Source organism: Equus przewalskii, chromosome 10 (assembly GCF_037783145.1).
Source record: "Equus przewalskii isolate Varuska chromosome 10, EquPr2, whole genome shotgun sequence".
Taxonomy (NCBI): Eukaryota; Metazoa; Chordata; class Mammalia; order Perissodactyla; family Equidae; genus Equus; species Equus przewalskii.
Window position 1 is genome coordinate 125,938 of NC_091840.1, and position 24,127 is coordinate 150,064.

At 61.5% G+C, this 24,127-nt stretch overlaps 1 protein-coding gene across 1 annotated transcript; it reads right to left on the minus strand.

The window, feature by feature from the left end:
- Window positions 1-8,034: 8,034 nt before the first annotated feature.
- Window positions 8,035-22,816, minus strand: METRNL (meteorin like, glial cell differentiation regulator). The gene is made up of 4 exons (XM_070559569.1): window positions 22,437-22,816; window positions 16,843-17,228; window positions 9,680-9,739; window positions 8,035-8,517 (listed from the first exon to the last, which is right to left on the minus strand). The coding sequence occupies exons 1-4, from the start codon at window positions 22,595-22,597 to the stop codon at window positions 8,201-8,203; spliced, it is 924 nt and encodes a 307-aa protein (XP_070415670.1). The 5' UTR covers window positions 22,598-22,816; the 3' UTR covers window positions 8,035-8,200.
- Window positions 22,817-24,127: the final 1,311 nt, after the last annotated feature.

Genomic DNA, 24,127 nt, shown 5'->3' on the forward strand with positions numbered 1-24,127 from the left:
ACAGGCACACAGACGCACAGACAGCCACCTGCCTTTGGCACCAAGTCCTATTTCCCTGCCTTCCCCTTCCCAGCCCCACAGGGAGCCCTCAGGAGTTTTTTGGGTCTTTTAGCATTTTTTCTCCTTGCCCCTGATCAAATTGATGACTAGGAAAGGAAGCGGTTTGGTAAGAAAACTCCTTCCGAAGATGAGATTCCAAATTCCCAGCCACGGCGACCCCACCGCACAGCCGTGCACCAAATAGCAGCTGTTTCTAGGAGACCCTGCACTCCGGGCAGCGCACCATGGCCAGCGTTGACACTGGGCCCCCGCCCCACGTGGCTACTCGTGCAGTGTAGCCCCTGAGCAGCCTGGGTTTCGCCTCAAGCCCCGTCAAAGCCCACGTTGTTACGTGTGTCCCCACCCTGGAACCCGACCTGGCCCTGCCTCCCAGCCCTCGGTTGGACGCTCACTGTGCCTGAGAGTGGAAGGACAGGCCAGACCCCAGCGGGTGCTGACCCCAGTGGCACCGACCACAGCACGAGTTGCCCCTCAGGAGGGGCAGGACCGAGCGCCTACTGGGTGCCAGCCCCCACATGCTGCGTGGAGAGCTGCGGCCTGGCCTCCCCAGAGGGGAAGACTCCCTGGGAGACAGATCCGCCCCCACAGAGGGCCGACATTGTCCTGTGGGAAGGTGCCTGGGGGAAGGGGGCTCTTCAGGACCGCTCGGGGCTGCTTCCCACCTGGACACAAAGGGGCAGCCCCACCGTCCCCAGCACCCTGCCCCTCCCCACTGCCATCTGCACACAGTAGGCCCGCACTCAGGGCTTGCTGAGTGGATGTCAGTTCACACCTCCAGGGTCTCACAGTTCCCCTGGAGCCTGAGCAGTTGCGCCCACGAGGCAGCTGCTAGAAGGGGTAGCCTGGGGGTGGGGCGGGCACCCAGGCCGGCTGGCTGATCTCACCTCGCAGGAGGCCCAGAGCCACCGCCTACGCAGGAAGTGCCCCCAATTTTACTCTGCAGAAGGGAATGCCGGCAGCCTGGCCAGGCCAGTTCCCACACACAGGCCTGAATTAAACAGTTTAATCAATTAGTGAGACGGACGCCTCAGAGTCAGCTGCAGCTCTAACGAGGGGCTCCCCACCCCCACCCGTGGGACCACCGGCCTTCTCCCGGGGCCTCGCAGGCAGGACACAGCCCCTGTCCTCCAGGCGGGCACAGCCCAGGAGCAGGGCTGGGAACCTGGCCCTGCAGCCCCAGCTGGACGCTCGGCCATGTGGTGCCAGGCCCTCCCTGCAGCCAGCTCTCCTTCCAGAGCCCAAGTGGCAGAGCCAGGAGGGACCAGAGGGCTGACGCAACTGTGTCCACTTGTGGATGAGGACACAGAGCTCCTGAGGACACCAGGCGTGACCCAGTGGGACTAAGGTCACAGGGAAGGACGGTGGGTGAGCCAGGACCCCCTCCCACCTCAGTGGACACACATGTGGACACATGTACACCTGCGTGCACACACCCCTACACTGCAAGAATGGGGCCCTGTTCCTTCCTGAAGCATTGGTACAGGGGATGCGGCCGGGGCCAAGGCCGTCCTGCAGAGACTCGGGTCTGGAGCCTCCCCCGACTCTGTCCTAGTGGAGGCCCAGGGTCAGGATCAGTGTGAGTGCACGTGTGTACATGCATGTGCATGTGCATGTGCATGTGTGTGAGCACATGTGCATGTGTGCATGCATTGTACAAGCGTGTGTGAGCATTTTACATGCATGTGGCATGTGCACATAAGCATGTATACGTGTGTACGTTGTGAGCACTACATGTGTGACACTTTGTGTGTGCAGCAGTGGCATGTGTACGTGTGCACAGGTGCATGTGTCTCCGTCTCTGCCTCCCACTCACTCCCTCCATCTCACCCCCACTCTGTGAGTGACCGGCTGCCTCTGCCACCACCTTACCTGGTGGCTTTGAGCACTGACCACACCAGCTGCGTGTGTCCTGAGAGCTGGATCAGACTTTTCCCAGCCTGCTTGGAGACAAAGGCCCTCCTTCACAGCATGAGGGATCCACCCCCTCAGGACAATTAGAAAGTCGCTCACATATGTACAACCAGGGGGCTGGATGCTTCAAAGCCTGGCTTTGGTGAGTAGAAATGGCCAGGGGCAAACAGAGCAGACCTTAGCCCAGTCTACGTCCTCTGACTTCCTGTCTGAGAAGACGGGGCAGCAGGTCACCGGCCTCGCATACTGACCCCGGCAGTGATCTGATGTCAATCTCTTCTCTTCCTGGGCATCACCATGGGATGAAAACCTGCCAGGGGGCCCACGAGCGTGGGGTCAGGGCAGTGTGCTTACCCCATGGGGCCCTATGTCCCCCGACCCCGTGGGGAGACCCACACCCACACCACAGGCCACGGCTGCCAGGCCCTGGCAATGCAAAGGGGGCGTCTCCGGGGCCGTTTATCAGGAGAAGCCTCACTCTCGTGAGAGGCTCTGACCGGACGAGTGGGTGTGGACCCCCCACTCCCCAGGACGTGCCCCACCTCATCCATGAAGGTGTCGTCTGGTCAGGTGGACAGTGGCCCTGGTTGGGGGTCCCCAACTGTGTCACTGATACATCCACATTGTCCTCAGAAGTGCTGAGGGCGTGGGGTCAAGGTGCAGCCGCCCTCGGCCTGAGCACTGGGGGCAGTCCCTGCAGTGACAACCCTCACCCAGAGGACAATGGGGGGGTTCTCAGGGCAGGGAGGTGCCTTCCCCCTCCTTCCCCAAATCAGGGGGACGAAGGGCTGAGGAGCTGCTGGGAGGAGCCTTATCTTGGAAAAGTCTCGGCAGCTCTTGGAGCCCGCTGTGGGTAGCCTCAGAAGATGAGAAACGCAGCCCAGCCATTCGTGGGGCCGGACACAGTGCTCGGGGGGGAAAGTCCCAGGCTGGGCTCCCCACTGGCCCTCCCCTTAGAGCTTTCAAGGGAGTTATGCACCCTGAGCCCCAGCATCCTCATCTCAATGTGGAGCTACCCCAGGGGCAAACCCAGCCAAGACCACAGCACGGACCACCCTTTGCAAGCGGGACCCTCCTGTGCCAGAGAGGTGAGTCCAGGCCCAGATCTCCCGCTGTGCTCGCACCTGCCCCAGTGTGGCTGTCCCAGCAGGGTCCTCCTGTGCCACCGGGCGCCCTTCTGACCCCACCCTATCTTGCCACGTCTGTGTCATGTGTGCAGGTGAGTGGAGGCTGGGTGTGGCTGAAACGCACGACTGGGGCACCTGGGGGCAACAGGTGAGGTCCTGAAACCCAGCCACAGAAGAGGAGCTGGGGAAGGTGGGTGTCTGCAGACCCGGGGCGTGTCACGGAGAGGAGAGGGTGACAGGGACAGGGCCCAGGAGCACGTCAGCACACGCAGGACCCACGATGGGCAGCCCACGAGCAAGAGGGTCCTGGGGTGCTGGGCGGAGGAGGCGGCCGCAGGTGGGCCCCATGGGGGGTGTTACTGAGGCCGGTGGGAACCACCTGGACTGGTGAATGTCAACGGAGGACCCTGTCCTCACTGTCTGAGTCGAGAGGGTGACTCAGGACAGGTGAGCCCAGGAGTGGGCGGGCGCGTCCCTACAGCGCTGCAACCACACCTGGAAGCAGGCGGCTCCCGCAGGGACTTTGAGGCAGCAGGTTACAATGTAGCTGGTCGGCAAAGAGGAAAAAATGCGAGATCACAGAGGGAGAGACAGACAGAGGGAAAGAGAGAGAGAGACAGCAGGAGACAGAGAGAGAGACAGAGAAAGAGACAGAGACACTAAGGGAGGGAAAGAGCACAACCCCTTACAAATCGGTGAGGAAACCACACCACCCTGCGGTCTCCACCTCCTCGGAGTCACGCCCCCAAGTTTGAGATTCTGATGAAAGCGATGCACAGAGACACATAATGCAGCATTTACACACAACTTTAGGGGGACCTGCCCAGACCCCTGACCCCAGGCAAGAAGGCTCATGGGGTCTTCATCTCTTCCAGCCGCTGTAACAAATCACCACTAACTCCTTCGGCTTAAACAGCATGAGTTTATTGTCCCTGGCTCTGGAGGTCTGAGGTCCCACAGGAGCCTCATGGGCTGAGTCAGGTGCCCGAGGCCAGGATCCTTCCGGAGGCTCGGGAGAACGCCTCCCGCCTTCCCAGCTTCTGGAGGCGCCCATCCCTCGCCTCACAGCTCATCCTCCACTTGCACAGCCAGTGTCTCTCTGGTTCTCTCCTCCACCTCCATCTTCCACTGCTCAGGACCCCGTGACAACATCAGGCCCACCACTCGACCCATATCTTGTCCCCATCTGATCAGCAACTTCAATTCCCTCCGCCATGTAAGGAAACACAGTCACAGGTCCCAGGGATGGGGTGAGGATTTCTTTGGGGGCCATTATTCTATCATCCGCGATGGGTAAGGATGTGATCAGATGACAGACAAGACAGGGACCACATGCATGGAAACATGGCCCACCCAGCTAGGAATCAAAGAAATACAAATTGTCGACAGGAGACCCTGTTCCTCTATCACAGGGGCCAAGCAACTGTTTTCTCAGTGCTGACAGGAGCCAGAAAGCAAACTTTGTAAAAGTCACGTGGAGTTCCAACCCTCTCCCTGGCCCGTCCGCCACTTCCACCCCAGGACCTTTGCATGGCATGTCTGCTTCTCCCAGATACCAAGAAGGCCGTGACTCTCCCCACCTCAAGGCCTGGCTCAAATCCCACCCCAACCACCATTGTTAAGACTGCAGTTCTGCTGTCCTTGCGCCCCCACACTTTCCACCCAGGCCCTGCTCTGCCCCTTTTCCTTCAGCACCAGCTGCCACCTCACACCAGTACGACTCACGTCTGTGGGTTTACACACTGGTGGTCCCCAGCTCCCCCCGAGAGCAGAGTCCCAGTGCTGGAGCTGGAGGGACAGTCCTGAGGGTATATCTGACTCAAGGCCCCATTCTTGTCTGCAGCGCCAACAGGGTGTGTGTTGGGCTGGCCAGCTTGGCCTGGGACGTCACTGGGGGCCCTTGCCTGGGGGCCAGCTTGCCACCAGAAGCCAGGACAGGGGCACTCACGTGTAGCAGTCAGAGGTTCCCCTGGGTCCCAATGGGCCACGTGGGTGAGTGTGGGCTGTGGCCAGACCCCAGGTGAACGCGAAGTCCCTCACACCTGTGGTCCATTCCACCCCGGCTCCTCCAGGCAGATACCTGGTGCAGGACCCTGGGCACAGGAGGGGCACCAGGAGATGAGAGCCTGCTGCCCACGGACGCATGGGGGGCTGAGGATCTCGGGAAGCAACTGCTTTTCCTGCTCTTGGTGTCGATGGACAGGCCCGAACCTGGGGCTCCTTCCAACAGCGTCTGAGGAACGTCTTTAGAAAAAAGGGGTGTCCAAGGCCCCTGAGGCCAAGAGAATAAGGATGTCGCTTAGGATTTGCCAGGAGGCTGCGTTTGCGGGGTCGTGCGGGGCCTTGGCCGGCCTGTGCCGTGCACCCGGCCCTGTTTGAGCTGGGAAACGCACAGGGAGGAGAGGAAGCTCGAGGCTTCACTCCCTACAAGTGGAGCAGTGAAAGGAAGAGACAGGAGCAGGGAAAACAGTGCTGCGGCGGGCCTGGGCTCGTCACTTACAGCAGGACAGATGGATACAGGAGGAGGAGGGAGGGGTCAACAGGGGTGTGCAGCTTGGCAGGAGGAAGGTGGGATCTGGGGCACACCGGGCCCAGACTCGAGGGCTCCTTTGCACCTCCCCTTCAAGCTGTGGACAGAGCCACAGAAGGGTGCCCATGTCTCCGTCCACACAGTGACCGGGCTGACCCGAGCAGGGACAGAGCCGCTGGTCAGCCAGAGTGCCCTCTGGAGATCCTCCCAGTGTCCAGCCTGGTCCCTCAGGGCTCCACAGTGTGGAGCCTTCCCCAAGGACAGACATGGGAGGGCAGGAGCTCTGTGTCAGAGAGCGGAATGGGGCACACGGTGGCCTCAGAGGCCCACAGGGGCTCTGGCAGCAGGAGGTCACGGGGCAGGGGCTCTGTGCTCCCTCAGAAAGGGTGACCCTTCCAGCCGCTGCCCGGCACAGAGTGGCCCTGGATTGCTGGGGTGCTCTGCTGTACTAATCTCGCAGGCCGTGGAGAGCAAGGCTCCTGCGTGCCAGCACCAGGCACCCCCCTGCAGGGCTGGACCCTCAGCACCAACCCCCTCCTGCCCCCCCTGCTCAGGGCAAAGGCAGGTTCTGGGCGGGGGACGCTTCCTCACCCCTCGAGCAGCCTCCACCCCAGCCAGCTCCAGGCTGCTGCCCATGGCACTTTCTGAAGAGCCCAGGTCTCAGGTTGGGGGAGTGCTGCTGCCCATTGCCATCAACACGCAGGCTCAGGCCCCCCGCCCCCCTCAGGCAGATCCCAGTGTCTCTGCGCCAACCTGAGGACAACCAGCCCAGAAACCAAAGCCTGACCTTCCGGTTCTGCAGCATCTGCTGCCCGGAGGCCCAGAAACTCCAACGCACCATCCCGGGCAGATCCAGCCCCGCCCCACCGTGGACCTGGCACGGCTGCTGCTGCTACACGCGCCCTCCTGGCATGACGCGTCTCAATGATTAGCCACAGGAGGACCTGCTCCCAACCCGGCCGCCCTAGGTCCTCGCCCATGCTTGTACTTGTTGCGCAGGTGTTGAGCACCTGCTTCTTGTCATGACCTGCAGGAACCCACAGACCTGAGCCAGCACACACCTGATCAGCACACGCCTGAACCGGCGCACGCCTGAGCCAGGCCACATCTGTGTCAGCTCACAACTGTGCCAAGCACACCTGAGCCAGGGCACACCTGAGCCAGGGCACACCCGAGCTGGTACACACCTGAGCCAGGGCACACCTGAGCTGGTGCACACCTGAGCTGGCATACAGTGCCTCCATGTGGCCACACGGTGTGCCCGAGTCTTCAGTGCAGCTGGTGTCGTGCCCACTGACCAGTGCTGGCCTCTGCCAGGTCCCCCTTCGGTCTCAGAAGCTGCTCGGGAGAATCATCTGATTCGTAGATGAGGATGCAGGCTCACGACTGATCACCTGACACCCTAAAGGCCCCTGTACTGGGGTGAATAGTGTCCCCCAAAATTCACATCCACCCAGAGCCAGTGAATGTGAACATATTTGGAAACGTGGTCTTTGCAGACGTAATTAGTTACAGTGAGGTCACGGGGTGGGCCCTAAATTCAATCACTGGTGACCTTATAAGAGGAGGAGAGATCACAGGACATACAGGGGAGAAGCCACGTGATGGTGGAGCAGAGACCGAGCGATGCCCCTACAGGCTGAGGATTGTCAGCAGCCGCCAGATGCTGGAGGAGGCAGAAAGGAGCCTCCCCCGAAGTTCTGGAGGGAGCACGGCCCTGCCAACACCTTGGTTTTGGACGAGTGGCCTCCAGAACTGAGAGGATAAGTGTCTGTGGTTTTAAGCCCCCAGTTTGCGGTCAGTTGTTACGGCCACCCCAGGACACTAACTCATCCTTGAGGATCTGGGGGTCAGCACAGACCAGCCCCCAGGTGTCCAGCAACTTGCGGTAGGCTTGGGCATTTGGAGGAAGCTGGGGTCAAAGGGCAGGCTCTGGGTCAACAGGATGTGGGGGGGTCCTCCAGGAAGGAGGAGGCCACATCTGGCTGAGGCCAAGTCACGCTTTCTGGAGTGGGGGGGTGACAGCCACACTCAGAGCTGAGCCCAAGAGAGACCCAAGGGGGGCACCCCACCAAGCACAGTGCACGCCCCACAGGGCCACGGCTCCATCAGACGCTGGTCCTTATTCTCTGGAATGGAAATAGCCTGCAGCCCAAGATGGCCACAGCTGGCAAAGCACATTCTTTACAAAGAAACAACAAAGCAGAAAAATAAATATTTGGCCCCATAGATTTCCGACGTAAGAAACAACTCTGAATGGTGCCCAAGCTTTGCAAAGCCTGGTGCGAGTGTCCGGGGCAGGCGACGGCCCCAGCACCCACCCCACACACCTGCCAACGCAATGACTCCAGATGCTTTTGAAAAACAGCACGAAATGACACACAAAGGCATTTTAAGACACGAGAGTTTGCTTCCTATGGACGTTTCTTTTTTTAAAAAATATATAATAACTTAGTTTGCATTTTACAGCATTTCCAATCAATCAGTCCTTGGCCGGGACCCTGTGGGGTCGGACGCGGTGTGTGCCTCCGTAGCTTGAGCACTGGGGCGTCCGCCGCGGCACCAGCAGTGGTCACTCCGTGCCCATCTCACAGGGGTTCAGCCCCGTCTCCTCGGCGTCCCTGTACATCCTCTGGAAGTCCTTAAAGCGCGGGGCGCAGCCGAGCCGGGCCTCCCCAAAGTGCATGTGGCCGGTGAAGAGGAACTCCCCGTGCCCGGGCCTCACACCGCACTCCAGCAGCGTCGTGATGCGGCCCCGCCAGCCGCTGCCCTCTGGGGTGGGCTGGAAGACCCTGCTCTTCTGCCGGTAGAGCCGGCTCACGTGCAGGTGGATGGCCGACTCCTGCTGCTCCGGCTCATGGGTGACATCCTGGATGGAGCCTCGGACAACTGCGGGGGGAAGGAGACAGGGGTCAGTGGGGTGCCCAATGAGCAAACACTGGCAGCAGGTGGGCAGCGGGACCAGGAGCCGACCCTGAACTCTGTGTTCCAGGAGTTCTCTTAAAAACCACAATTCAGCGCTGGCCCGGTGGCGCAGTGGTTAAGTGCGCACTTCCGCTTTGGCGGCCCAGGGTTCACCGGTTCGGATCCTGGGGGCAGACATGGCACCGCTTGGCAAGCCATGATGTGGTAGGCGTCCCACATATAAAGTAGAGGAAGATGGGCATGGATGTTAGCTCAGGGCCAGTCTTCCTCAGCAAAAAGAGGAGGATTGGCAGCAGATGTTAGCTCAGGGCTAATCTTCCTCCAAAGGAAAAAAAAGCACAACTCACATGCGTGAGGCTGCCCAGGGCTCGTCCCGCCACACAGACATATCAGGTTTTCTACCGAGGGCCAGCCACGTAAGTGGGGAAGACAGAAGACACAAATCACACTGTGCATCAGTTAGAAGAAGAAAGTGATCACAGTCAACACAAGCTGTGCGGCACTTCCGTATCAGGATCGGGCAGAAACGCTGGTGTTTGGGGAGGAAGGGGACGGGAAGGAGGAGAGCAGAGTGGGCATGGGGACGCTGATGCCCTCCGTGCAGAGCAGAAAGTGACAGGAGCCCGCCCCACTGCCCTTGGTGCCCGGGGCTCAAGCCGGGTCCAGCGCCACAGCAGCGACTCCGCAAGCTCACACGGAGGGCTTCCACCCACCCGAGAGCATCTGGGCCAACATCACAAGCAGGCAGCTGAGTCCCTGACCTCAGCCTCAGCCCCACCGGGGCCTCGAACGCCGGCTGCGGTGGCTGTGGGGACGGGGCGAGGGCAGGCTTCTGATGTGAGGCTGGCACCAGGGACTTCGAGAGCGATGCCTCGTGTGCAAAGGGGTCCCTCAAATGGGAATTCCCAACACTCCCCCTGCCGTGTGCAAGCCCCTCCCCCAGGCCGGAGTCCTTTCTCCAGTGAGGAGGAAGCAAAGCGTTTTCCTACGATCACAGTCCAGAGAGGAGGGGGCACCGAGCCCAGCGCTTTCAGCTGAGTCTCCTCCCCCTGGAGAGTTTGGTACCAGAAGGTTCTCCCAGGCCCACCAGGGCCCCCCAACGAGGCAGGAGCCGGAGCACACTCACCGAAGTCGCTGGTGCAGACGGCCAGGAGCACCTCCGCATCGCTGCAGGGCCGGCAGGGGGCTGCAGGAGAGAAGGGGGTCAAGAGCGGAATCAGACGGGACTGCAGGGGGCTGCGGGGGAGAAGGGGGTCAGGAGCGGGATCAGACAGGACTGCAGGGGGCTGCAGGAGAGAAGGGGGTCAGGAGCGGGATCAGACGGGACTGCAGGGGGCTGTGGGGGAGAAGGGGATCAGGAGCAGGTTGGGGGGTGTGGACGTGTGCCCTCATACAACCACGCCCTGTAGGTGCTCTGACGCCTCTGCAGCCAGGGCGCCCAAGAGCAGGAGTGAAAACGCAGCCTCGGCCACACGGCTGGGGGACTGACCGAATCCAGGCCCAGGCCCATCCCGCCACATGCGATGGGCGTGCTCCCCAACTGAGAGTGGGGTTTCCAGCTTGGCCCCACCTGGCTCGTTGGTGCAGCTCTACCAGACGAGCAAGCACTCAACTCTTGTTCAAATCACTCCTCAGTGCCCATCATCAACACAAAACCCATCTGTGCAGACCCGAAGCCACGTGCCCTAACCAGCCCGGCCGAGAGCCACCCTTGCTCTGGCCTCTGCATCCACACCCCAAAAACGCTGGGCTCACCCACTCCCACATAGCCCGCTCCCCAGGGTCGCACCTGCCGCCGAGATTCTACAGGGGGCAAGGCACCGCCCAGAGGGACCAATGAGGCCACCGCTCTGCTAAAGGTGTCAGTGAACGGGACAGAGCAGTCGCCCACTGTGGCCATGGGGCCCTGTCCGAACGACAGGAGTGGTGATTTCGAGTCAGAGCCATCAGCCCGGCCCCTCCCCAGAGCCGGAGGGCCTCCAAACACCTTTCACAGAATCCCTCTGAGACCCCAAATCCAGTGGGGCCGCTTCCTCCAACCAGACCAGGCCTGCACGGTGGGCTTCCCCCTGCCTTCACCAGACAGCCTCCGACGGGCGTGCGGCGTGAGAAAGGCTGGGGCCTCCGCGACTTCCCTCCAGGCACGGCACCCCTGTCCTAGGAGATGGATCTCGGAAAATGCAATTCTATTCTCTGGCTCTCATGGTGCACCTTTCAAGGCCTCTACCTCACCTATTTCGAGATTCTAGGTTTTGCCACAAACTCTCCTAACTCAGTAGGAGCTGCTGGTCTGAAATCTCCCTGGGACGACTCTCTCCCGGCCTTCGCACGTTCCGAGGGCCCCGGAACCTCCCTGGCCTTGGTGCCCACCGGGCCTGGATGGAGCTAACCCTGTCAGCACGCCTGGTGGGCTGCCCTTGCTGCCCCTGAACTGGGCTGAGCTGTCACCTGCCTGGGGGCAGCCCAGAGCCCCCGGAAACAGCAGTGACTCGGGGGGCCCAGTGGGCAGAGGAGCAGGAGCTGAGAGGCCCGCGGCACCCAGATGTGCGTGGACCACGGCGCCGGCACAGGGGTCAACAGAGACCCTGGGCTTTGCAGCGTCCTGGGCAGCTCAGGGTCTGTAGAGCCCTGGGCAGCAGACATGCCTGGAGCACTGGCCCCGGCCATCCTGCCCCAGGCAGGGGTGGACGTGCGCGTCCCAGGCCAGCTCACGGAGCGCCTGACTCACCAGCCCGCCCACTGCCGGCCGTGTCTATTAAGCTGTCAAGGAGCCTGGAGCAAGAACAGCCTGTCGGACGCATCTGAAGTCAGGCCAGTGCACCCGAGAGGCCGCGGTGCCTCCCCCACTCCAGCTCCAAGTCTTGGAGCCTCTGCCACCCGTGGCACTCGGCTCTTGTGTGTGGACCCCTATCCCTCTCACCTGGTGGGGGCCCGCTGCCCACACAGGGCCTGACAGAGGCCTCTGCCCATCGGGAGTGTTGCAAAAGGGGACATACAGCACTGGGGGCATCTGAGGGGCCCATGCTCCACCCAGAGGCACAGTTCACTCTGACAGGTACTGAGGGGCGCGTGGCAGGGGTGACACCTCCCATCCAGGCCCAGGGGCCAGAGGCCCAGCTGGGGGTCCCCCTGTGGGGCGCGGGCAGCCTTGGCAGCTGTCCGAAGATAAGGCGGGTCAGCGACCACAGTCACTCACGGGCTCCCCTCAAGGGGCAGCTCCTTCGGCAGGAGCTGGAGCTGTGGGGTCAGGCTACACGCTGCTGAGGGTCCACACGAGCTCCTCAGAAGCGTGTCTCAGGCTCCCGGTCAGTGACAGGCCCAGGCTCCACACCGTGATTGGACCCAGCCTGGGCATGCGTCCTCCGGGCCCTAGAGCTCTGCCTTCTCCGTGGTCACAGGACCTCGGCTGACAGCTGAGGAGAAAGGTGCGATGAGCTGTCCCGGCACCTGGCTCCACTGCAGAAGGTGCGGGTACCCCGGTGGCCCCGGGGGAGGGTGGTCGGTAGCCTACAGACCCTCCTGCCAGAAGCCTCAGTGAGCTGAGCCAATACCATCAGCAGCTGAGCTAATGAAGTGCCGCCCTGGGGACTTCCCTCCTACAGCCTGAGCTTTACACCACGCAGGTCACCTTCGCAGAAAATCCAGTCTGTGGACGCCAAGAGAAGCAATCTGGAAACAATTATTAATCGGGTCGGGCTCGTAGAGGCTGTGGAATGTGCTGGTGTCGGACACACCACATCTCATTCCTTACGGGGAAGATGGGGGGGGCGGCGACAGGCTGGGCAGAATTCTGGCCCCTGGTTCTCGGAGGGAGGAGGGCTGGGGTGTGGATGTCTTAGGAAAATTACTCTGGAATGTGCATAAATGAGCTAAATGGAGAAGAAAAAACCCAGGCACCAGGTGAGGATAGCAGGTGCAGGCTGGCAGGGTGGGTGGGTGGCTCCCCTCGAGTCGGGCCCTGGGCACAGGAGGGGCAGCCTGACGCCCAGGAGAGGTCTGCAGATGGGCAGCTGGTCCATGGGGTGGGACTGCCTGAGTGAGGACGACCAGGGGGACGCACACAATTTCCAAAGGGAAAACCGTGCCTGAGAGCACCTCGGGGTCTTGGACACAGCTGGTGACGGTGGCAGATGCCGCGTTTTAACAGAGAGCAAAGAGAAAGGAGGAGCAAGGGCCAGACTGGCCAGACTGTGGCCGTGGCCGGAGTGAGCTGAGACCCAGCTGCCACTTAAGGCTCTCAAGCCTCCTTCAACTGTCCCAGCAACCACCACACTCTCCAGAGCTCCAGGCTGCAGGCTGGCGTCGCCCCGAGATGACCCACAGGGCCTGGCAGGCTGGTCGCGCCTGTGAGGCCCACCTCTCGGGAACTCTGGTCTCACCAGCCACCTCCTCCTGCTGAGGAAGCCGGGGGAGGCCACACCCTTCCACCTGAAAGTCCAGAGATGGGTGAGATGAAAAATAATTATACAATAATTACAGTGGCTGGAGAAGCCACTGGTGCAGGAAACTAACGATCCTTGGAAAAAAATTAAGTTCTCTCCTTTTCTGTTTCCAGGAAATAATAGGTTTCTTTTCACTTCTGAAGTTTGCTGTTCACCCCCAGGACCTACCAAGGCCAGAGGGCTCCTGACAAGGGCTCTGTGCCCCGGGCCTCCCTTCAGGATCGCTCGGCCCAGCTTGTCAAACAGTGAGTTTAAAGCAACAGGGAGATGATGCCCATCAGAAACTGTGGGACCCAGACCGCCCACACCACACAGCACCCATGAGCCAGCAAGGGGAGGACTTGTGTGTCCATGGCCAACACAGGGGCAGCGGCCCTCTGCCCACCCCACCCTCCCGCCATGGGTCTAAAACGCTAGTCTTCCCCCAGGCACCTGATCACAGGAGCCTGCTCTGGGTGGCCACAGCACGGAGCCCAAACCCCAGAGCGTGGATGTGGTCACACCAGTGAGCCGTGCTACTCAGCTCCTGAGCAGACAAGAACAGACCGGAACCCAGGGCCCACCTGGGCTGCCCAGGCAAACGCAGGAGACGGGGTCTGTCTCTGTGTCCTTGACCTGCTCCCTCCTCCACTCGCCACCCTTGAGGACAGCCCTGCACGCCCAGCCAGGCTCCACCAGCAGACCTCAGCACACAGCCAGGTGTGGCAGAGGCCTCACCCACTACTTAGTGCATCTGGCCACTCGCAGGCCTTCCGTGTCCTGCCAGGTTGTTTCATCGCCAGTGGGAGGAGTGCTCGAGTCACTCAGGTGCCCTGACGAGGCCCACGGAGGAGGAGGAGGGCCCTGGGGGAAGGCCCTGCCCTCCTGCTGGGCTCACCTCCCACGGCCCCCCTGCCCCTCTGTCTGCGCCCATCGGGGAGCAGCCTGCCTATCCACTCCCAGCTATGGCTGGCCTCCCCCCAACTATGGGTGCTTCTCGGTGCATATGAGGAAGCTGATTACGCAACATGAATGGACATGAGGCCAACGCGCTCGCTACAAACGCTCACAGTGGAACCATCAGAGCCCCAGCAGGGGGGGCCAGGCTCAGACACACACCTCTCGGCCGGGTCTCCAGCCCTGGAGCCTCTTCTTTCCCGTCAGCACAAACTAGAACCTGTGACTCATCAGGAGGGAGAGGTGAGTCTGCCCCAGCAGGCATCACTGGTTGCACTGCTGGCCAGCCAAGGGCGTGTGCTCACCTGGTGTCATGCCCCAGTTTCACTGAGGTCTCCCGCAGCCACTGCCAGAACAGGAGAGAGCTGGGAGCCACGCGCTCCTGTCTGAGAGCCCGCCTGGCCCCGAGCCGGCACCGCTGCCAGATGGCTGGCACCGACATCCCACACGACGTCCCCATTCCTTCGGCATTAAAGGCTTACAGGCCCATCCCCGATGACAGGCGAACACCCCGGGGAGAAGGGATACACCGCCTCCCCCAAGCCCCGCTGCCCCTCATCTCCCTTGGGGCGGGGGAGCTGGGCCCCAGGGAGGGCTGACACCTGTGCCCATTTCTGGTCCCAGCTCCAGAGCCCTGGGTGCATTTGGGGCCCCGTCCTAAGTTCTGAGAGTCGGTGTGTCCCTGTGCTGCCCCGGCCAGCATCTGGGCCACTGGGCAGACAGATGCTCACCCCCCACCACCCACAGGATGCCTGGATCCCTGCGGGCCCCAGAGGGAAACAGACCCTCAGGGCTGGACAGGCATCTGTCGGGGGGCAACAAGGGAATTCCCAGCCAGCCCAACACCCAGCCTAGGCCAAGCACAGGCCATGACCAAACGGCCTACACCCATCACGCAGGGCCCCCTCCCCGCAACCCCACAGGAGCCCAGGGCAGCTAGTCACCCCGCTATGGGCCATTCCCAAGCCTGCTCATGCCCCGGCCTGGAAACACGGAGCTGGGGGCACAGACCCTGCCCTGGGGAGCGGGAGCTGAGAGTCAGCCCAGGCTGTGACCGATGCCAGAAACAGTCTGCAAACACAAGCTTTAGGGCATGTGGTGATGAAGCACTGGTCACAGCCTCTTCAAGAGGTCATGGGCTCTTGGCAAAAGTGGAACAAAGCTCAGGCCACGAGAGGACAGGTGACAGCCCCACGTATCTAAGACCAGCCGGCATTTGATCAGCGAAGGAAGTACTACTATCTGCTCTGGCAGCCGGCCATCACCACAGTCAGAGACAGGGAATTTGGGGACTGAGTTTTTTCAGATTTTAATTGTGAGTTTCTCTCTAGGCCCCCAGAGCGAGGCTGTGGTCTCTTCCCCCAGCTCTCCCACCCACCCTAATCGCCAGTGATCAAGATAGAGACTGCTCTGCTTAAAGTTTTATTTAGGTCTTGAGGTTTACAGCAGCTTCCAAAGCTACATTCCTGAGTGGGGTCCCACCTGGGTGGACAGCATGGGGGCGTGGTCCCACCTGGGCCGTCCCACGCTGAAGCTTTCTAACAGACCAGTTTAGTGGGAGAGAGATTTAACGTTTGGAAAACTGATCTAAGCGAGAACACAGAACAATGAAGTGTAGATTCACATTCAGGACGAAAGTCTACATTTCAGATCCTAGCAGATCTGCTTCCCCCAGTGGAATCTTTTATCCACCAAAATGTGGAGACTAGACCATTCTGGGAATGGGCCACCCCTCAAACCAGGTGTCTCCGCCTCGGCCCTGCTCACATGGGGGCCACAATGTGCTCCGTGCTGGGGCGCCCTGAACACTGTGGGTGTCCACACCTTGCCTGCCAGGCCTCCACCACTTGAGGCCTCCACCACCATCCCCGCCGGTCACAGGGCCCCTTCTGGCCTGGGGGTCCCTAAAAGTCAGGAACCCTGCGCCTGCTCATGGCACGAGGACTGAGACCTGCCCCTGTGAGGGCTCTCAGGGCCACGCGCTCCTCGGTCTCCACCCGTGGAACTTTCCGGAGACCAACACTGCCCTCCACACAGGGCCCTGCAAAGCTGTTTGCTCGCCTCAAAAGAAAAAAGGAAAGAGGAACCAAAGAGAACTCGCGTCTCCACGTGCACATGACATCCTTGCTGCCCAGAGACTCGCTCCAGATCCCCAGCAGAGGCGCCCACACTGTCCCAGCCACCTGAGAGGAGGGCCCGCGGCAGGGGGCTGCTTCACAGGACGCCAGGCGCCCGCTCCCCCACCTGCAGCCCCTCTCCCGGCATGTCGGTGTCTCCACGCCACACCCGCGGAGTCCTTACTGACACCCACCCACAAAATGCCTCTGGAACTCGGGACCAGCCCGGGGCTCAGGACGTTGCAGCGGCGCACCACCCTGGAATGGGAATCAGCCGGGGCTCCCACCTGACCCTCCGCATGTCGGGGCTGCAGCCGACACCAGAAACACTCAGCCAATCTGTGTGGCAGGAGAAACGGTGGGGCAGTTTGAACAGTGACAGCTTCCACTTCAAATCACAGCCATGACTAGTCCACGGAGGACGAGCACGTCAGGGCGAGGACCATGGCCTGCCACGGCTCTCCGCTCTGACCCGTGGCCATCATGAGGGGACGCTTGTCTGCCCTCTGCAAACGTACTTCCTAGGAGACCAACGCTGTTTCGCCAAGTCAAAAAAACACCCAGAGCACCAATGGGACACCCTGCGTCCAACATCCACTGCACTGCATGGATGTCGCCAGGAGGGTCTGCTGGCACCCGCCGGGCCACCTGGGCAGACCCACCAAGTCTGAAGTGCAGGTGCGAGCAGCATTTTCACAGAGACTATGCTGAGGGGGGACGGGAGGGAATGTCACTGCCGGAGGACCAGGCAGCCGGTGCGGCCGGCCCTTCCCACCCCAGGGGACACCACTCACCTGACAGAGCGTGCAGGTCCGACCCCACACGCCGGCTGGTCAGCTCATACTGGAAACCCGTGGTCCTCCTGCTGATGTCCTGCTGGGGCGTCGCCTCCACGAACAGGCCGCCCTGGTCGAAGTCGAAGCAGCGCACCTGGCCGAGCCCACGGTCCCCGTCCCGCACCAGCAGTTTCAGTTCTCCAGTTTTTTCCAAATAAATATTGGCCCCCGAGGAGTCCCTGAGGGGCTTGATGCAGAGAGTCAGGCGTCTTGAGGGCAAGAAGGTGTTGGGCCTCAGGTTGACGATGAGAGCGCCGGTGGGGTACATCCACTCCACAGCGCCCGCGGCACAGCGCAGGTACACCTGCTCCACCTCCTTCCTGTGCGCCTCGTGCGTCAGCCCACTGTGGAGGGGACACTGTCAGCCAGGGCCCAGCCCCACACGCACCCGCCCAGGGGAAGCCCACACACGTGCTGGCCCTCTGCCCCCTCCCAGCAGCCCCTCACCCACAGGCAGCCCGCGCGACCTCGGCCCTGCAGACGGGGCCCTCTTCCCGGGAGGACAGCCGCACGGCTTCCCTGCCCACTCCCTCCAGTGTGTCTGCTCCAGAGAGCAAGCGGGCGGGGCCGGTGCTCTGATGCGTGCAGGTGGCACTTGGCTCCCAGGCCCTCTCGACACCCTGACATTCAGCATCTGCTGCCTTCAGGGCTGCAGCTTCGGGCACTCGTGTCAATCAGGGAGGCGATGGGTACAGGGGAGGCGAGAGTCAAGGAAGGAATGGGTCTTCCCAAACAGAATCAAGGAAACACCAGCAGGACTTTGGCACCAGCCCAAGTTCCAGATGACCCAACGAGGGCAAGGCAATGATGGGAGATTCCCACTGAGTGTGGAAAACATGCAGCAGGTTCAGACTGCAGGAGGTGCCATGGGGCGCAGGGCACACAACAGACAACCTGATCCAGAGACTGGCTCCTGAAGTGCCTAGGAACATGGGCAGTTTGGGGTGAGCGGCCATCGGTGAGTCCGGCCTTGTGCCTTAGGCCTGAGTGTCACTTTCCTCAGTGACGACTTCACTGCTCTTCACTCATCGGCAAACCCGAAGACTCTGCACTGCCAGTTGTACTTTTAACAATAAACTAGAATGTCATCAAAGCGAGACACAAAAGCAAGGCGAGGTCCCCCACAGGGAGGGACACGAAGGGGACGTGTGGAGATGCCCCATACTCCCAGCGGAGTCCTCAGAGTCCTAGCTGACTCCACGCCTAACAAATGCTAAATCGGAAAAAATGAGGCACCAGGCTCGGGGAGACAGGTCTTGAGCAAAGTTAAGTTACGTTTTCAAGAAATTGAAACCATCAAAAACATTCAAGTTTCCCCTACTCAAAATTTTAATCTAAATGCCAGCTTGTGCTGGGGTGACGTCACAGCCACGAGCAGCCCTGGAACTCGAGCAGTGACTTCAGCTTCGTGTTCGGTTACATGAAATTTGGTTCTGATCAGACCTCAGACAGGTTCACCCACATTCTTAGGATTTTTATGTGGAATAAACAATGCTATATTCAGAGCCCTGGCCTGAGCGAGTTACCAGAAACCCTTTCTGCAGAGGAGAAAACACATAACACATGGTTTGCATTTACTGTTGGTGACTCACGCTCCGGGCCCTGAAAAACCTCACTTTTCATACGACGGCCAGCTGCAGGCTGGGGCTGCACAGTCATCCTGCAGACCACATCAGAGGGAGGTGTCAAGGAGGTGAACCCTCCTAACCCCGCTCCCCACCCCCACAAGGCCTTGGGTCACCAGCAGCCAGCCCAGCCTCCGATGCCTACCGGGGCCGCACATGCAGAACAGACTTACAAATTACAGTCAAATAACACTCATAAAAGCTCATCTGACACATACGTGGGGAGGGCATAATTATAGTGCTGGGTGAAAAAATTAGACTAAATGGTAAGTGGTGGCAATACACTCACAGACGTCTATAATCAGCTTTGCTCTTATGCAGCCAAAACAAACTTTACCCTAGTGTCCTTCCTCTCCTGTCTCCAGCCTCAAGGGGCAGTCGGACACCTGCCCATACCTACGCACCAATCCTCAACTCTCTCCCACAAAAACCATCCTGTCCAAGGCTTCGCTTCCCTTTCAGTGGGGGACAGGGAGCCCTGGGGATCCAGAGAGTGGAGAACCCACACCAGACACCTTGGATACCTCTCAGTAAGTCACTTTAATCCAAGCAGAGAAAGGAGAAAAGGGGGGGCCCATCTTCCACCCACTTCTCAGGCAGGAGCAGAGAGCCCTCATGGGACAGGTGGCCCACCCACGGCGGCCTGAGTCTGGGGGCTCCTCCCCTAGCATGCACAGATGACCATGTGCATCTCGTGGGGTGAACCTGGCTTCATTTATTAGTAAGTCACTTGACTAAAAGAGGACCAGGAACTAAATGAAGGTGGACATACAAGAAATATGGCACCCCATTACTTCACCCTTTGACTGATGTCTTCACTGGCGCACAGAGGAGGGTCCACGCCCATCCTCAGGGTGACTGTCTGCCACGGCTCCACCCACCTCTTCTCGAAGAGTCTCCTAAAACATCAAGATCAACAAGAACCTGACCAGGCACTCGCCCGGGCTGCTCACCTTAACCCAGGCTGTCAGCAGCGTGTGATAAGCAAGAGCCCCATTTAGACAAACACCAGCTCAGTCCAGAAGAACCACCAGCCCCTCAGCCTGGGGCCCACTGGGTCTCTGGGTAAAGTCAAGGACTCGGGGTCTATCTGGTTCCTATCAGAAAACGTAGTCACATCTCTCACGTCTAAGTTTCCGGCACCACAGCAAACGTGAAGAAACTTCTACTTATGCAAAACTGCTGGAGGTGCAGAAACGCACCCTGTCTGTGATGGTCGTCGATGACGTATTTTGCGATTTTCACGTGACACGCAAATGACACACTAACCAGGCAAAAATAACACAACTGCTTTCCGATGTTATCACGAAGCTAAAAGATGCGGGAAAAACTGCGGTCCTATTCAACCGTACTGACTCAATCTTCGATTATCCAAACTGAATTAACACATTTTTCCAACAGAGTTGGCAAGTGGCACCCCCAGGTGGACACACCTGTGGAGCACCTTCATGGGAAAGATGGCAAATTCCAGGTTGAGGTGGGGATGCGAAGGGGTCAGTGTGGTGGCAGCAAATCCCACCGCACGCACACCCCCAGCCTGGCTCAGACCTGAGGCCCGGGAAGGAAAGCACAGTCTCCTGTTGACTCAGATCGGGAAGAGCCTAGGTCAAGCGGAAACCAGAGGCTCTGCTGACCAGAGCCACCTTTCAGGTCCCACATCGCAGAAGAGAGCCCTGCCCATAACAGTGGGAAAGTCCATGGTCCACCTTTATGACCGCTGCCTAATAAAGATCAGGGCGCTGTCCGGCCACTGCGCAAGGGAGAAGGATTTCAAAACCACCTACTTTATTGCTTGGAAACACCCAGAAACACATTTCAGCCTGTCAAGTGTGAGAGGCCAGTGTCATAAAGAGCAACTCCCCTCCTATCAGGGGATCAGAATCCACCCAGCATATCAGGGCTCGCACCACCCTGTGCTGTCTTTAGAACAGCTCATAAAAAGTCATAAATGCACGGAGTCAGCAGGCAAACCAGCACACCCAGGTTTCGAGAGCGAGCATCTGTCAGATGATGGTGAAGCATATTGGTGACGGGGGCAGCAATTACAAGGCAAAGGGGTCTTATGCTCCAGGAATGTGGCCTGGCCCTGTCTCCTCCCCAGATCGCACCCGAAGCTCCAAAGGCCGCTGCAGCAGCCCTCTGCCTGGCTCTGCCTTTGGGCTGAGCGGAAGAAAGTGGAGGGAGTCCCCCACCAGGGGTACATCAGCAATGACAAAGGGAGAGGGGCTGCAGGCAAGCGTCCCTGCTTCCACAGGTAGATAAGAGACTGCACGAGAACAGGAAGGGGGGAGACTCCCCCCCCCCCCCCCGCCGCCGCAGCAAACACCTGCTTGGTCCAAGAGCTAGTGGACCCCTGACCAGCTCTCACTCACAGCCCTCTCTGGGCTCCAGGGGAGGCATCCCCTTCCAGGCATACGGCCCTCTAAGAACCTGAAAAGGATGTCAGCTCCTCCTCTGGAAACTCAAGCTCACAGGGTGGGACTGGGTTTCTGTTTTTATCTGTTGAAGCAGGACACCCCAAGGCCTCAGTTTGGGGGTGCACTGATTCATCCAGCAGAGGCTGCAAACCAGAGACTTTAATTACTGGGGGGGAGGGGGGAGGGGAAGGGCAGCCCCAGCAGAGTGTGTCAGAGTCACAGGCTCCCAGCCAGCTCTGTACTGGCGCCAGCATTCTCCAGGCCAACCCTCCCCCAGCTCAGATCTGCGATCTGCCACTCGTGGCCCCAGCCTCAGCCTCTCCATCCCCGCTCTGCTGTGAGCAGGGAGAATTTCAGCTGCAGGGAGGGAGGGCACCACGCGCCCAACCTGAGGAGGCCAGGACCTTCGCTCTGGGAGGGGGGCGGGAGGGAGAGAGGAGCGGGATGACTGCCAGCGACCACAGAGAACTGGGTCTGTAAGTATCCAAGATGACCAGCGGCTGCTCTGCTGACGCAGAGTCCAGCGCACTGGCACAACCCCGACCTTCTCGGAAAACGGTCTTCACTCAGAATAACCCCGTGACACCCCAGCATGAGGTGTCTGCCAGCGGGAATCTTCCCAGCAGACATCATGGCCCGAGGGGCTGAGGGGGGCCCTGCTCCATGAGACACCCCGACACCTGGACCCAGGGTGGCCCCAGCCCACAGCGTTTCCGGAGGAGGAGAGGCGCACCTCCCTCTGAAAACTCCTGAATCGGCAACTTCCGAGACACAAAATTGGCTTCTCCAACTGCGCGTTGCCAGCGCGGGGCCAGGGCGCCCTCGGCGGACTGTGGTCTCATCCTGAGTAGCTGCGCCCTCATCTGAACACTCTGCCCGCGCACACTTGCGCCCTGCACTCTTTCTGCTTGTCACACTTCTGTTTAAAAAAGTCCTCGCTGCCGCGGCGGAGGGGCGTGGAGGGGGGGTCGCCGAGCCCAGCGCGCGGCCAAGGGCGGCCTGACCTTCACAGGGCGGGGGCGGGGGCTCCGGCTCGGGCCGGCCCGCACGCTGCCCCGCGCACAGGTGTCTGCCCGCGCGTCTCCACCCGCACGGACGCCGCCAGCGCTAGGGCCTCCCTCAGTCCACCCAGGCCGCCGCTCCCTCCCGCGAGCCCGAGTGGCCCTTCCCGCTCGGCCCTGAGCGCAGGCCTGGCTCCTCCTGGCCTGGGGCGGGCAACCCGAGGACCGACCCCCGCCCGCCTCCGGTGCGGGGTCGCGGGGCCGGCAGCCGAGACACCCGGGGACCCGAGTGGGGACTGGCGCGCGGCGAGTGGGCGGCCCGGCCGGACTGACCCCGCCGCGCTGCAGGCGCGCCTCCCCTGGGCGTCCTCCGGGCCAGGGCACCGGGACGCCGCGGGCTCTTTTGTTCTAGAACCGCGGCGGGGGCGGCGGCGACGGCACTCGGCCTGGAGCCCGGGGAAGGAAGGGAGCCGAGGGGACCCGGGGCCGGTCGCGCCGCGCGGACTCACCTCCCCTTCCAGCTGCACAGGTCGCTCGAGTACTGAGCGCTCGCGCCACCCAGCAGCACGGCCAGGAGCACGGCCAGCCGTAGGGGTCCAGGGCCCGGGGCGGGGGGCCGCGGCCACGGCTGCCCCGCGCGCCCCCCAGCCGCCCGCGCCGCGCCCCGCATGCTCTGGCTCCGGCTCAGCCGCCGGCCCCGCGTCCGCGCTCCCCGGCAGACCCTCGAGCGGCGCGGCCGCGGGCCGGGCTCCGAGTCCAGGCGGGTCACGTCGCGCGCCCCCCGCGCACCCGGCGCGGCCGCCCGCCCATCCCGGCCAGAGCCGGGGACTCCGTGCCGGTGGAGCTGCCGCAGCCGCCGGAGCCGCGCACCGCCGCCGCCGAGCCTCTGAAGTCTGCGAGTCCGCGGCCGGGTCCCGGCTCAGCTGCGGGGCGGCGCCCGCCCGGAGCCCACGCCCCGCGCGCAGCGACCCCGCCCCGCCCCGCCCCGCCCACGCCGGTCGCCCCGCCCCGCGCGCCCGAACCCCGTCCCGCCCCCAGCGCCCCAGTGCGCTCGGCTGGGCGCCGCGCCACCGGTGTCTGCGGCGTGTGCCGGGGGTGGGACAGGCCGGGACGCCAGGAGAGGAGGGCTCCGCGCGAGGGACGGGGAGAAGGGTCCGGAAAGTAGCGTCCAGGGCGGGAGGGGCGGGGCAGCAGCGGGTCCCCGGCCCGGACGAGCGGGGGCGGGGAGAGGCCTGAGCCCCAGCGTGTGCAGACCCAAGCCGAGCGCCTGGCGGGCGGGTCCGTCCGCAGCGGCCGAGGCCCAGGGTGCAGACTGAGCCCGGAATGGACGTGAGCTGTGGCGTGGGCGCCTGGCCTGCCAGTTCTGTGTGACCAGCCTGACCCGTCGGGGTGTCCTGGCGCCCAACCCCCGCAGACTTTGTGTGTGCTCTGAGGAGGTTCTGCGGCCCAGGGGCGGAGCGGGGGCCACTGTGGCTGGTGGTGCGGCGGGCTCACTGCTGAGCTGCAGCGGACCCCGGAGCACCCACCCCACGCCGAGGCTGTAGGTTTGCTGGCCTGAGGCCGCCGCTCCTGTACGTCGTCGCTGCGAGCTCCCCGCACGTCCCCCGTCCCCGCTCTGGAGTGGGTCTGGCACCTGCCTCACCGGTCTGCGCTTGATTCTCGTGGTGAGGACCGTCTTGTGCGCTGGAGAGTTTTAGTAGCATTATGTCGGTAGCACTGCTCCCACTCCCAAGTTTGGCAACCCAGACTGTCTCCAGATATTGCCAAATGCCCCTGGGTGCAAAATCTCCCACTGAGACCCTTATTCTAGCAGGACCCGGCATGGTGACTACAGCGCGAGGAGAGTGGCTTCCTTCTCCGGGGCCACCATGTGCGTGACATCCAGTGGGGGAGACAGCGGGGACACCAGCAGCCCCAGCAGGGACTGGACAGGAGAGGCGTTCTCTGGCTTGGGGGCCTGACACCGGGACCAGGAGCTGGGTCTGGGTGGGGCCTCGATGGCCTTCGAGAGGATGGTGAGGGTGTACCAGGAGAGGGAGGGAGCCCTGGCACATCGGACTCTGGCGTTGGTCTGAGCTGCAGAGCCTCAGACAGCATCAAATGGTGGAGAAACCTGACCTGCTTTAGCATTTCTCTTCCAGCCAAGATGGATTTTAAGTGACCTGGGGGAGGGGAGTGACTTCCTGTGCCTGTGGACTTG